Here is a 14,219-nt window from a genome sequence, read left to right as displayed (position 1 = left end):
GCAAGGTCACTGGTAATTTACTATATATCTATGTTTGTGTTCTGTCTGAACCCTTGGTGCAGTTTTCATTTACCCGTAAGTTACTATATGTATATCTGTATTATTTCTGAACCTCAGGCGTGCTATTTGCTTAACCATAAATTTTCTAAATTTATGTTTGTATTTAAGTCTTACTTTATGCTTTTATGCAGTGTGAGCTCAGTAACCAACTAGTGAATCTAACTATAAAACTTACGCTCACTTTAATCTCTTGTATTCTGTTAGATGTAATGTTTTTCCTAATGCTTTTCCTAAATTTTTTCATCATTATTTTAAAGTACTACTTACAGTACGTGGCTTCTTTTTACTACTCCAGTTCAGATCAGGCTTAAGATCATTACAATCACCTAACTTAACTTTACCCAGTTAAAATTCCCCTACCTTGAGGTTCTTGGTTGAGTAAAGACTAGAGATGGTGTCTTCATAAAAATACTCATCTCGTGCAGATTTTAACTGCTGCACCCAGCTACTGTTTTGTAAAAGGCTGAGACTTTAGGTGCAAGCAGAATAATTTTGTTGCTTCAAACCTCTTTTTCATCTATTAGGCTGGAATAGATCTACACCTGTGTTATATTGGTTCCATGTGTTATATTGGTTTTTTGACTCTACTTGTAGATTTTTACTTTTGCTTCCTCGATAGTGGCTATGCAACTCTACCTGCTATCTTCGATAACTTAGAAGCTCTAAAACTCAGTTTAATGGTTCTGAGACCGCCTGGTAGTATGGTTTTCCGAACTCTGTGGTATCTCTCAAAGAGACTGATTTTATAAACTGCTGTAAATTATCAGTGTATTAACAGTACCATGTTGCGCGTGAATGCTGTCTCTGTTGATGCTTTCTTATTCAGGGTCAAAGTCACATTGGAAGCCTAAAGTTATGACTTGGGTTAGTTAGCAAGACAGAGACAACTGCATAGGTAATAGCTTGGGATGACAAGCTTCCTTTATGGATCAGTCAAGTTCTCTTTAAACCAACCCTAAAGTAACCAAAAAATAAAAATTAAAACATCTTCGCCACCCAACTGTTTTAATTTCTTTCACAAATATTCGTTTTCTTCAAATTAACTTTCCATCAGTTAAATCGTACCTTTAGCGAAATTTACCATACTTAAATTTTCCTTTTCTTTTTCAAGATCCTAGTATTGATGGGGAATATCCTTTGATCACATAACCACATGCTTGGCTCGAAGAAATATTAGGCATCAATTTAGCTACTTGTCGAGAAATCAGGTTTGAATCCTATGACAATTCTTTTATGTGCTTTCGCTTAGCAACTCTTCACTCTATCACTTTTCTCTTTTTTCTTTATTGTTCTCCTCGTTTTTAAGACTGCAGAAATTAAATCTAAAGGAGTGCTTTTTTAGATTTCACTTTAATTTTCTGTAAGTATTGTTGTGACTTTAATGCTCATCACGCTTAATGACTTGGCTGTAACACCACTGACCCTGCTGGCACTAAAGCCCAAAACTTTTGTATTTCTAACTCTCTTACTTAGATAGTCAACTTTGTGACTCGTTTTCCTGAAAACCCTAATCACTTAGCTTCTCTACTTAATTTTTGTCTTGTCTCTGACCCTAACTTGAGTTCAGTTTCTTCTTGTTTTTCTCTCGGTGGTTCCGACCTTGCAATGATCTCTATAAATCTGATGCTTTATTTTTGTACTTGCTCTATCATCTCACGTTTTGCTTCTACTACCTCAAAGCTGGCAGAGAGTTTTTTGTGATTTTCTTTGTTATAGTCTTTAGCTGGTGAATGCATTCTCCTACGTAACTAACAACGCAGCTGCTATATTTAAACTAATCTTTTTTTTTCATATTTTTCAAACAAGCACCTCTCTGGAGAAGAAACGTCTATTTATTATTGCATGAAATCATTTTAAAAAGGCGCTGTCTGATGCTAAGCTCAATTATTCCCAGTTTACCAAATCTCTCAGACGTTAGACTCTAGAAACTTTTGGGAAATTTTCGATAGCATTATTAACAAAGGTAAGTACAACATTTCATCTCTAATTGATAAATATTGGGACTCATACTTCTACATCTCCCAGTGATATGACAGAACTATTTGCAAACCTTTCTTTTAATTCGATTCTGTTGTAAAATTCATTTCTCAATTAAACTCTTCTACTACCTTTGGTTCAAACAACATTCCTATTATAGTCTTATAAAAGTGTTCTCCAGAACTCTCTTCAATTCTTTTTAAACTCTTTAATAAATGCTTGACTGAATCTTGTTCTCCCGTTTCATGAAAAATGACATATGAGGTTCCATTTTTTAAAAACTCTAGAGAATATTCTTCCAATTCAAACTATCAATAGGGTCTCAATCTAACTGCTGTGATTGAAAGATTTTATCGTGCATTAGATAGAGGCGGAGAGGAAATGGCTATAGCTCATGATGTATCCAATGCTTTTAATAAAATTTATAATAATGACTTTCTGTTTAAGCTTGCTTCAGATGATGTATCTAGTAAAGCTTTTGAGATTATCAAATCATTTTTTCATTTCTATCCTTAGTTCAGTATTGTTTCTTATCTACGTTAATGATCTTCCTGAAAATGTTACATCTAAAGTGAATTTATTTGCTAACGTCTGAAGTTTATATTCCTGTCTTCACAATAGGTATTCTCTTTTCGATTAGTTAGAGCAGACATTCGATTTTGAATCTGATTTTACTTCTGTAACAAATTGGAGCTTGCAGTGGTTTGTTAATTGTAACTCCAAAAAACTTAGTTACTTAATGCAAACAACGCAATAGTGTCAGCATATATCAATGAACGGTAACCCTCTCACTGAGTCATCTTCTTTACAACTTTTTGGATTATCTTTCACTACTAAACTTTCATCGAAACCATATATACAATTAATGTCTACCTTAGCAACTGGTAAGGTAGCTTCTATTTATCGTGTTCACCATTGTCTTACTCCTGATATCATTCTCCATCTTTACAAATGTCCAACTCGTCTTTTCATGGAAAATTTTGATTTTGCTTTATCTGTCAAGCTTGAGCCTCATTGTCATCATCGCAAAGCGTCTCTTTCCCTTTTCTACTAATACTATCATGGTTGGTGCTCAAAGGAGCTATCATCTCTAGTTCCATCAACCAAAACTCACTTTTGTTTTACTTCTCATTTAACAAAGTCACATATTTTTACTGTATCTGCCTCTAAATGGTCTAAAATATTTATTTGTCTAGTGATAATTTCACTTTGACCTATTGGAGCTCTCTCATCAACTTCATGTCTTTCTGATTCGTAAAACCAACAACTTTTCAAGTCTTTAACTCTATTCTTTGTTTTCTAGTAACTCTTAACCTAATAGTGGTCAGATATTTAATAATAAACGTTTTATATTATTAAATTATATTGATAAGTACTTCCTTGTGCACTTTTTTTTTTTTTTTTTTTTTCACAGTTTAGGTCATTTTTACTTATTTTTTTTATTTTTTAAAAGGTTATTTTCACGCTTTTTTTTACTTTTGCCAGTTTGTCACTCTTGCCAGGTTGGCATGAATTAGAAACCATTGAAAACAAATTAAAAACCACATTTCTTTTTAGTTTTGGTACCTTTCTAAAGTTCTTTTGCCATTTTATTGAGCGCCAAAAATATTTTGATGAAATTTAAAATCTAAATATTAACGCATTATAAATTCGAATTTTTTTCTTAACAAAAATCTGTTTGGAATTCAGAATGTCATGGAAAACTTACACAACACGCATAAATCTCAAACAAATGAAATTTTACATTATTTAAAGTATTATAACTTGTTACAAAAAAGTATTACATTTTTTCTGTACAATTATATTCTTAAAAAAGATAAATTTTTATTTTTTTACAATACCAATGAACTGTATTCAACAATAATAGCTTTTAATCACCACGACATCTGTCATAAACATATTTTAATCACCATGACAAATGTACATTTATGTATTTCTTTGAATGTTTGTTCTGATTCAACATGAGCTAAATCTTCTGAAGAACTTTCTTTTCAAGAAAGCTATTTAAAACGTTTAGTTGCTAGAAATCTCTATGAAACATTTTTTTTTTCAAGAAAGCTTTTCAAAACATTCTTTTCAAGAAAATTTTAAAGAACTTTCTTTAAAATTATATAAGTTAAGTCAAGATTAATAACATTTTTTTAAAATTGCATCTGAATATGTTTGGTTTGTAATCAGGTTTTTGCTTTCAGAATTCATCTGAGAGTGATTTGAAAGTCCTTTGAACTTCTTTCTTATCAATCGACATATATACCATCAAAATAATATGTGCATTTTCTACAGTGACCCTAAATTTTAGAAAAAATTGTGACGATTTTCCTTACATTACGCCAGTGTAGTTCTTTCTAGGTAAAATTGTGATTCTGATTGTCAATGTGACTCTCATGGTCAAACATTAAATCTCTAGAGTTCCTTGTCCTCCATCAATACCAGCAATATAAGAAAACTAAAAAAATTAAAAAAATACCACTCTTAAACTGACAATTTTTGATATGGTAAAACCTATCTAAGTAATATGAGCTATTTCTAACATCAGCATTGATGTTCTCCTACATTCCGAATCATCCAACGTCTTTTCGTATCTCCTTCGCAGTACCTAACACAATATAATTTGAAAGACCACAATTGTTTCAAAGGTAACTGGTTTCTGTACACTTAGAATAGGAAGAGCATCTTCTCCTGTTACAAGTTTAATATTTGTACTATCAAAAACAACAAGTTTTTTTTTAGCGTACGAGGAACAACTACTGCAGTAATAACTTGGATTGTTTAAACTAATTAAGTCATAAAATTTTAAAGAATTTTTTTTTTTTTTTTTTTTGTGGTTGTTAACCTGCACCGAGAGGTCCTTACGGTCACAGAGCACTGAGAAAGTGTCTCGAAATAGTAGTAATAAAAATTTAAATTAAGTTATAATTGACTTTAAAAACAACTAATTTGTGCCTAATAGATTTATAAGATTATTTTTATTTAGACAGTATTGTTGTGTTTGCTGGTAACAGTGCCCTTCACGATGGAGTATTTCATTCTGTTATTATCGAAATATTCGGACCAGAAGTTGTTTTAAGCGTTGATAGAGAGAGTTTTCCAAAGAGGTTTGATATTTTTATATTTATTTTTATTAATTATATAGCTTTTTTAACTTAAATTTAAATAAGTATAACTTACTATTAATTCATTTAAATTAAAACAATTTAGTTATGTTGATCAGAAGTTTTTGAAATACCAATCTACTGGCTGGATGGATTTAAAATATTCTACAGAATGCACAGACGAATATAAAAGTTTGGAAGAAGACGAAGAAAGATTTTACATTTTTGTTGGAGGTTATCCGTATGTTAACACTCTTTCGATATCCGCTAGTAAAGTAAATTACAATGGGTGTTTACAGCAAGTTCTAATTGAAGTATTATAAACTACTCTTTTTTAATTTCGATTCTGTTTTTTTTTCTAATCAGTTAACTCAATGTTTCAATTAACTATAACTTAAATTTTAGAGTCAAAATCTCGATGTTATAGAAAAAATAGTATTTGAAAAGAAAACACTTATTGAAGGTCAGCTGCTGTTTAACTGTCCAGTTAAAGGTAAAAAAACAAGAATTTGATAGTAAAATCTATAAAATAGGTGCAACTAACAAAAATATAGACCCTAGAAATACATATTAGAAAATTATAAAAAACATCTATTTTGCCAATAGCTTTTTTTATTACGAGAATCATTTGTTTTGTTTTGCTTTAGAAATTAAAAATGTAGATAATCTATTGGCTATTGACGGTAACATTAAGTCACAGTTGCAGACAATGTTCAAATCAAAATTAAGTCAAACTACAGTTGCATGGATAACAGGAGGAATTTGTGTGGGTACAGTTGCGTTAATATTAATGCTGGCATGCGGGTTTCATAAAATTCGTAAGAAATACAATGGACAATTTCTCACACATAAAGGTGGTAATTTCTTTCATACAAGAGAAGCTTTAGAAAAAATAAATGGCCGGGTAGCAAAAGAATTTTATTTAATTTCTTCAAGAGACAACAGTCCAAGAATTTTTGATGGTAGCCCACGCATTTTTGAATCTCCGTTTAGAAGAGATATTCATGGAGCTGTTGTTTAACTTGAGCTAAAGTAAAACGTTTCAAGTAAATTTTTTAAGAAAAGAAAAAAACTTAAAACAAGACCAAATATTGACATTTTTTTCTCTAAATATTATTATATGACAAGAAATCATAATTGTCGGTACAAAGTTTTTTATAAAATCAACTTTATTTAAGCAATAATAAACATTAAAATGTTAGACTCATTATCAAAACTTAGACCTTTTTTTTCACAAACTTTTCACAAATCTGGCTATCATTTCTGTAATAAAAATATAACACCTGATCCTATCATAACAGACAGAATATATAAATATATATATATATAAATATATATATATATATATATATATATATATATATATATATATATATATATATATATATATATATATATATATATATATATATATATATATATGAATTAGTAAAAACACTTATCTATCTTTTATCTTCAACATAATGTTTCACCATCAGTAGGTTCATCAGGAAGAATGTCTAAACATAAAAAAATTCAAGTTATAGAAAAAATATTTCACAAGTTGGGAATTGTTATAATTAATTATTTAATAGCTGTAGTGTTTTGCAACCAGAAAGTTGCAACAACTACATTAAATGATTAAAAAATCATGAAAAGAATTCTTTAGAATTAGGATAAATTTTAGACTGATCATTTGTTTTTATAATTTTTAAAAGGTACTTATTTTCATGTCTGCATTTAGAAATTAATTCAGATTTTTTATTCAATAATTTTTCTTGATCTAAATGAGTAATAATTTCAAATTTTTCTTGTTAACATAGTATACATTTTTTGGAAATTTATTATAGGCAGGCGCAGTTTTTAGGATAGACCAGTTTAATTTAAAATTAATATTTTTTTCTTTTAGTTGCCAAATATATTTAGACAGCATAGTCTCTTTTGAGTATTTTTTATGTTTAAAAGATTGTTTGTGGTTGGCATAACGTTTTTTCCATTTGTAAATAATATTTTTTACAAATGCATTTGTAAATAATATTTTTTGATAAGCATTTGCCATTCATAGGGTAGTCAAGTTTTTGCTTGCAGTTACGATTTTCAGTAATTTTTTCTTCAGTTTTTTTTTCATTTTTATTAATCAATGCGAAATTATGGCCTTTCATAATTTTTTCAATATTTTTTGTACTGTTATAGCTTACCTTAATAGTGTTTCTGTTAAAAATGTTGTGCAATTTAGAGGGAGGGAAATGTTTTTCAACTAATTTTAAAAACGTTTTTCCAATGTTTGTTGAAACATTTTTGCTGCACGGAGGGTTAAACCAAATTATATTTCTATTTCTGTTTCGCTTTCTTGCAATTTTTGTTTCAAATTTTAGCTCGAAATTTTTAAATCCGCTTTTTTTTGAGCATCTTCATACACGCGTTTAGAAGAGTTAAAAATATTTTCATTAGAAGAGTTTTTATTTAGTCTATTGTTTTAAGATGTGAGGGGGATGATTCGAATTTATATTAATATATGATAATTCATCATTATGTTTTTAATAAGGCCTATAAAAATTTTTAGAGATGTAACATCAAGGCAAATCAAAATTTTTAAATTAATGTTTATTTCAATTTGGAAGCAAATGTTTTTGAAAATTTCTATAATATTTTTTCTGATTTTGTCAAGTTGAGGCCCTGATTTTTTTTGCATTACTATTAAACCACCGCGGTACAGGCCTAATTGATTAAAATGAACTATTTTAGCTAGGGAATTTAAAATATATAAGCCTAAATCTGATCAGTCTAAAATTTATCCTAATTCTAAAGAATTCTTTTCATAATTTTTTAATTATCTAACGTAGTTGATGCAACTTTCTGGTTGCAAAACACTACAGTTATAATTAATTATAACAATTCCCAACTTCATGTGAAATGATTTTTCTATAACTTGAATTTTTTTATGTTTAGACATTCTTCCTGATGAACCTACTGATGGTAAAATATTATGTTGAAGATAAAAGATAGATAAGTGTTTTTACTAATTTATTATTGCTCTGTTCTTTAAGAACATTGAGCACTCTATTTGTAGAATACACTGACATAATTTATATATATATGTATATATATATATATATATATATATATATATATATATATATATATATATATATATATATATATATATACATATATATATATATATATATATATATATATATATATATATATATATATATATATATATATATATATATATATATATATATATATATATATATATATATATATATATATATATATATATATATATATAGGGGAGAGTTGGGGAGAAGTAGGACAGGTAAATTTTTTTTCAAGGTAATTGCAATATCTTTTTTATTTGATGTATAAACTGAACTAAACAAGTTTTTACGAATAAACCTTTTTTTTTAGGCTCCTATTCAATTCCCTTAGGTTTCCAGCCAATTATAACTAAGTATAGAAATTTTTGCTTTTAGAGACCGTGTCATTGGGGTAAAGTGGGACAAGTGTGAGTAGAAGAGGGACAAATAAGTTTAAAACAATATTTTAACACAAATTATTAAATAGAAACTAATAAAATCATAAAATCACCTAATCGACATTAAAATGTTCAAAAGCTTTCAACAATCGAAATAATCAAATGACGACGGGAAGAAGCGGAGCATAAATGATTCTTTTATATATATATATATATATATATATATATATATATATATATATATATATATATATATATATATATATATATATATATATATATATATATATATATATATATATATATATATATATATATATATACATATATATATATATATATATACGAAATAACTTAATTCTACGCAGTTAACATTAATTATCAAATATATCTATAAAAAAAAGTCCCAATTCAACTCTCACAAGGAATATTTTTTAACTTTCTTAAGTTTACATGAATTAGTGGCTGTAGGGTTCAAAATTAAAAATTCAGACGAAGACGAAGTCTTATCATTACTAATTTTCCATTTACTTATGATATATATGTATGCATGTATATGTAATTATGTTGATGTATTCTAGAAAAACAGAGTGTCCGATTTCCTTAAAGAGCAGAGCAGTAATAAATTAACAAATACACTTATCTAATTATCTTTGACGGTCTGCTTTTTCCTTCTGTAGGTTCTCAGGCAGCATCCTGTTTACTTAAACTTAAGAAGACAATAAAAAGAGTGCTCACACATACATTAGGTGACAGGTATACATAGTATATTCTTACCCAACTTAAAAAACTTGGAAATCAGTTAAATTAATCGAGAAAGGGCACTATCGTAGTCTACCAGCACGCTCAAAACTGTTTCAAAATTGTTTAGTTGAATATTTTTGAATTTGGCATGATTCAAAAACATATCGCGATGCAGTTTTAGCCTTCCATAATCTTTAAAGTCATTTTTGTAAAAAGCCTCAACAAATCCTACATCCAAGCACTGACTAATGATAAATTTTTCGACATTTCCTAAATGCCCAGTCTCGGTTTGAATTGGGTTGCAAATCCGGTTAAAACTCAATTCTGAAATGCATAGAAAATTGACAAAAGTGATCCTCTGGAGTCGTAGCAAAGTATGGAGCTGCACTTTAAGTGAACCTTACCTTTTCTTTGGCATCTCTAGTATGTCAAGTACAAAATAATTTGCTGTCACAATAACCGCATCCTATAAGACTTTGAGGCGAATATCACCCTAATGTATGGTTTTTTTAGGATCCATTGGGTGGGGCAAAATGGCTGCAATGATGTTCTAATTTTTACATCCTCTACAATGAGAAGTTTATTGAAATATGCCAGGTGTTTTGGAGACCCACGGGCAAATGCGATGAATGATTGAACTATATTCATCATATTGCTAATCTCTGATTGATTTTCAACAGAATCTTGTGCTACCAAGTTGATAAAATATTATGAGCGCGGTAGTGCACGTAAACTTTCCGCTCTTCTTTTTCCCGTGGGTCCCTACAATTCTGTATTAACAGGCTAAATCAAAACAAAGCGTCTATCAAACAGTTTAGCAAAGTCGCGCTCTTCATGTTTTCGGTTTGGTAAATTCCCATAAAAAGCTCCTAGACATTGAATTTTTCATAAACACGTCGAATGCAGGTCCAAACGTGTTCTTTTGCGGACATATCCGCTGTTTCATCAAAACTGTAGAATTAAGAATCCCTTATACTTTCGTATAGCTTACAAAGCGTTGCATAAGCAAAGTCTTGTAAGACTTCGTTTTCAATTACAGGGGAGAATCAATTTTGCTTTTCAGGACAATTCAACCATTTCTTCAATTCCAGAGAATCGTCAGTTCGTAGTTTTAGTAGCACCCAAAAGATTTTATTATTTTCACCTTTTCAACGAATGACAAGGTGTTGCGTTCCCTATTATAACAATAAAAAGAAATTTAGTAATCCAGTTAACTAATTATTACAATAATTGATGGTTAATCTAAATTTTTCCTTAAAGAAAGTGCAAGAATTACCAAATAAAAAAGAGTCGTAAGTATTTTAGAGAATGCCGTACGATTCTATAATTTCTTTCTTTTGGTGGTGATTAAGTTCCTGGATAACGGTCGATCCCGATAGTGTTGAGGCAACCATACTAACGAATACCCTATAAAGTTCAGATAGCTTGTGAGAGACAAAAATTTATTACGCTTTCTTCCTGTTTTAAAATGCATTCGAAATAAATGCTTCGAACGATTTTTTTTCTTTTGAATGACGAGGTAAACGCATTTTCATATGGGTAACTTTGATGCAGCTTGAAAAAAACACTTTGTCATTTTCGCAGTCATGTCAAATCCATTCATATTTATCTTTCCAGCTTTGTTAAAATTTTTTCCTTTTTTTGATGGACTTAATGGTGACTTCTGAATGCGAGAAAAAAAGATCTTATTACACCAACGCTAAACTCACAAATTTTATCACAAAAATTAATTTTTTAGCCGTATGTACTAGTTTGCTTTTTGTTACTTTTTAATGATCTCAAACTCCCACGAAACTCATTAGAAGCGTGGAATTTCAGAAATTTCACGAAATGATTTTTTTATTGAGCTTGAACTTTTGAAAGCATTTGCGGAATTATTTTTATTATTTAGAATTAATCTTTTTGTTTATGTTTAAGTATTTTATGGTATTTAACTTTTTATTAATTTTTGAACGCTTGATAAGTTTTGCTCAAGCCCCGAGTCCTAGCGCGTTCTACATCTACGTATGTATATATATATATATATATATATATATATATATATATATATATATATATATATATATATATATATATATATATGTATATATATATATATATATATATATATATATATATATATATATATATATACATATACATATATATGTATATATATATATATATATATATATATATATAATTCTATATTTATATTTAATTTTGCTACCTTGACAATTGAGCTACGTTTTATTGTCGTCGAAAAGTTAAAACAATTAAATTAATGCGAAAGTAAATTAAGTTTTATCGTTTTTTTAAAAATCGCAATGATAATGACTAAAAAGCTTTTTTTTAATTAATAGTGTTTTTGTTTTTGTTTTCTATATTTTTTATATTTTTAAAATATATTTTTGAAACATGCACGAAGTGTTGCTACATCGACACGGTTAACCTTAACCAAATTTAGGTTTTCTGAATTGTGACCGAATTAATTTCAACGTTTTCTGAAAGTATATTTTACTGATCGCTTTTTATATAGTCCACCAAATCAGAAAACTCCTATTAAGTAATAATGGCATTTCAAAGATTTTTTCGCGCCTTTTTTGTCTTCTATGACTTTTGTGGCAGAAAAAATGGCGGATCTTTAATCCGCCATTTTTTCTGCCACAAATTTAATTGTAAAAGACAATCATAGAATAAATTTTATTTAAAAAAATTTTAAGAACCGGTAAACCACATCCTCAGACTATTTTAGATCATCAAAGAACAGAGAAAAAGTATGTCTTTTTTGTGGTCGCAAATGTCAAATAAAAATAAACAGCCAAAGCCATATAACTTCTAAATTTCAGAGCTGTTTTTCGGATTATAACATTGCTGATGATCGATACCCTACTGGATTGTGTCCAAGGTGGTATACTTAATGATTTTTAACTAAATAAATATATATAAAAAGTATATATGTCATAAACGTAAAACCATTCACATAACTGAAAAATTGGATCCTTGCTGAACTCAAAGAAATAAGATTTGATAAATGAATCAAATTTCATTTTGCTTGGTACTAGCATATCTTTATCTTTTTAAGGGGTAGGGGTATAGTTGAAAGGACAAATGTTGTTAATCTCAGACAGAAAATTAATTTTGACATCGACTGGTCAAAGATGACTATCCCGGCTAAAACACGAAATGGGTAAAATATTATTTTATTTGTATATCTGTTGTAAAGAAATATAAAATTATAATTTTTTATATAATTTCAGGAAACTAAAAACTTGCAGCTGTGAAGTATGCAAAATTGCAAGAACACAGGGAAAGATACCCAATAAAAAATCTGGTATAAAGAGTTTTAAAACGGCAGCTATTAGTCCGCGGTGTTGTTCTTATTTCGTCTGTAAAGTTAAAAAAGGATTGCATCATCAATGTAATGCAACAACGCTTAGGTAGAAAATGTTTTTATAACTTTGATTATTTGACTGTGAAAGGTTGTATACCATGTTCTATAGAAAACAAGTTCTTAAATGTAATTTTTTTTTTCAGAAATAACATATCAGCTGCATCCGGATATCAAGGTATTAGAAAAACCGTATTAATTTGCGTTACTAATAGAGAGATAAGAGAAAGAAATTTTAAGAATAATTAATCAAAAATGATAATTTTTTTTTAAAAAAACCTTTCTAAGCTTTTAAACCTATAACTTTTTTAACAATGTAAAGTTGTCGAAACCTTTTTCATTCAGTCTCCATAGTTTTGTAACTTATTTAGATGTCAAGGAACAAATGGCTTCTCTCGTTATTAAAGAAAAGCTATGTAGTGAAAGTGGTAACACCACTTCATTGAAGACAGGAGGTGGTAAACTGAAACTATCTATTGGATCTGAGAATAATCCCAAAACAATCTTCTTTATATTCAGAATTCTCTTTCCTTAAGTAACCATCAAATGATAAAACTTGCTAATATGATAAGGTAAAGTCACAATACTAATACAAATTTAATTCTGCACAACAAAATGATGCAATATTTGGAGTAAAACTTATTATATAAAAATTAATAATTACAGAGTTGTTGAAAAAAGAAGAAACGCTGTAGAACCTGGGCTGAAAGATTGTGTCTCTGATTTGGACAGTTATCTTCTCCAATTATTTACCAAAGAAAATATTTTATTTGAACTTAAAAACAAAGATAAAACTTTGGAATATAAAAATATTACAGTAGCGTACTGCAATGATGTTATTCTTTTTGTTAAACAACTCCTGGATCTTAAATGTGTTGATTCTAAGAATCAGTTGCTAAAAATTGCTGTTGAAGGGGGAAGTGGTTTATCAAATTTTGTTTAAATATAGTTAGTCTCAATGAAATTTTTGAAAGTTACGGCAAAGTTGAAACAGATTACCTTAAAACAAAACCGGTAACAGCTTCCAGGTCTTTATATAAAAATGGTCTAAAAAATATTTAAAGATTCGTCAGTAAATGCTTTATTTCTTCTACTGGTAGCTCCAGAAATCCCAGAAAGATATTTAAACATTAAAATATTATTTTAAAAATTAAATCTTAAAAAAGTTGAGCACATTGAGGTATGCGACATAAAACTTAGTCCAATTCTGACGGGTATATCTCCAAGTAGCAGTTCAATTCATCCCTGTTATGAATGTGAGTGGGATAGAGGAGAAATTTGGACAAATGCTCCATACAGAACTTTTGAAAGCTGTCAAAACAACTATACAAAATTCAGAGAATTTGGTTCAAAACCTAAGTGTGCACAACATTTTAAGAATTGTATAAACCTTGTATTAGTACATAAAAACCCCTCTGAATTTCGTGTAGATAGACTTGTTTTACTGGAACTTCATATAATGGAGGGAACTGTCAACCATGTAGTGGATAACATGGAGTGGATTTGGTCGGAAATG

The 14,219-nt window shown here is 28.8% G+C and overlaps 1 protein-coding gene and 2 long non-coding RNA genes across 3 annotated transcripts in view; 2 read left to right on the top strand and 1 right to left on the bottom strand.

Moving 5' to 3' along the window:
- LOC136071982 (neurexin-1b-like) overlaps positions 1–6,345 on the top strand; it is a 12,406-nt gene extending 6,061 nt beyond the window's left edge. Inside the window, exons 4-7 of the mRNA XM_065818910.1 lie at positions 5,012–5,132; positions 5,236–5,443; positions 5,535–5,622; positions 5,777–6,345. Coding sequence (XP_065674982.1) covers positions 5,012–5,132; positions 5,236–5,443; positions 5,535–5,622; positions 5,777–6,150 — 791 coding nt within the window. The 3' untranslated portion in view covers positions 6,151–6,345. The remainder of the gene's footprint in view (positions 1–5,011; positions 5,133–5,235; positions 5,444–5,534; positions 5,623–5,776) is intronic.
- A 2,654-nt stretch (positions 6,346–8,999) lies between these two features.
- LOC136092187 (uncharacterized) lies at positions 9,000–11,149 on the bottom strand. The gene is made up of 2 exons (XR_010644260.1): positions 10,610–11,149; positions 9,000–10,508 (listed from the first exon to the last, which is right to left on the bottom strand). It is a non-coding gene; the product is annotated as an uncharacterized LOC136092187 (long non-coding RNA).
- An 896-nt stretch (positions 11,150–12,045) lies between these two features.
- On the top strand, positions 12,046–13,260 carry LOC136092342 (uncharacterized). The gene is made up of 3 exons (XR_010644355.1): positions 12,046–12,752; positions 12,850–12,881; positions 13,075–13,260. It is a non-coding gene; the product is annotated as an uncharacterized LOC136092342 (long non-coding RNA).
- The last annotated feature ends 959 nt before the right edge of the window (positions 13,261–14,219 follow it).

Source organism: Hydra vulgaris, chromosome 15 (genome assembly GCF_038396675.1).
Source record: "Hydra vulgaris chromosome 15, alternate assembly HydraT2T_AEP".
Classification (NCBI taxonomy): domain Eukaryota; kingdom Metazoa; phylum Cnidaria; class Hydrozoa; order Anthoathecata; family Hydridae; genus Hydra; species Hydra vulgaris.
Note: the sequence above shows the minus strand (reverse complement) of the source record. Positions and strands in the feature narration are given on the sequence as shown.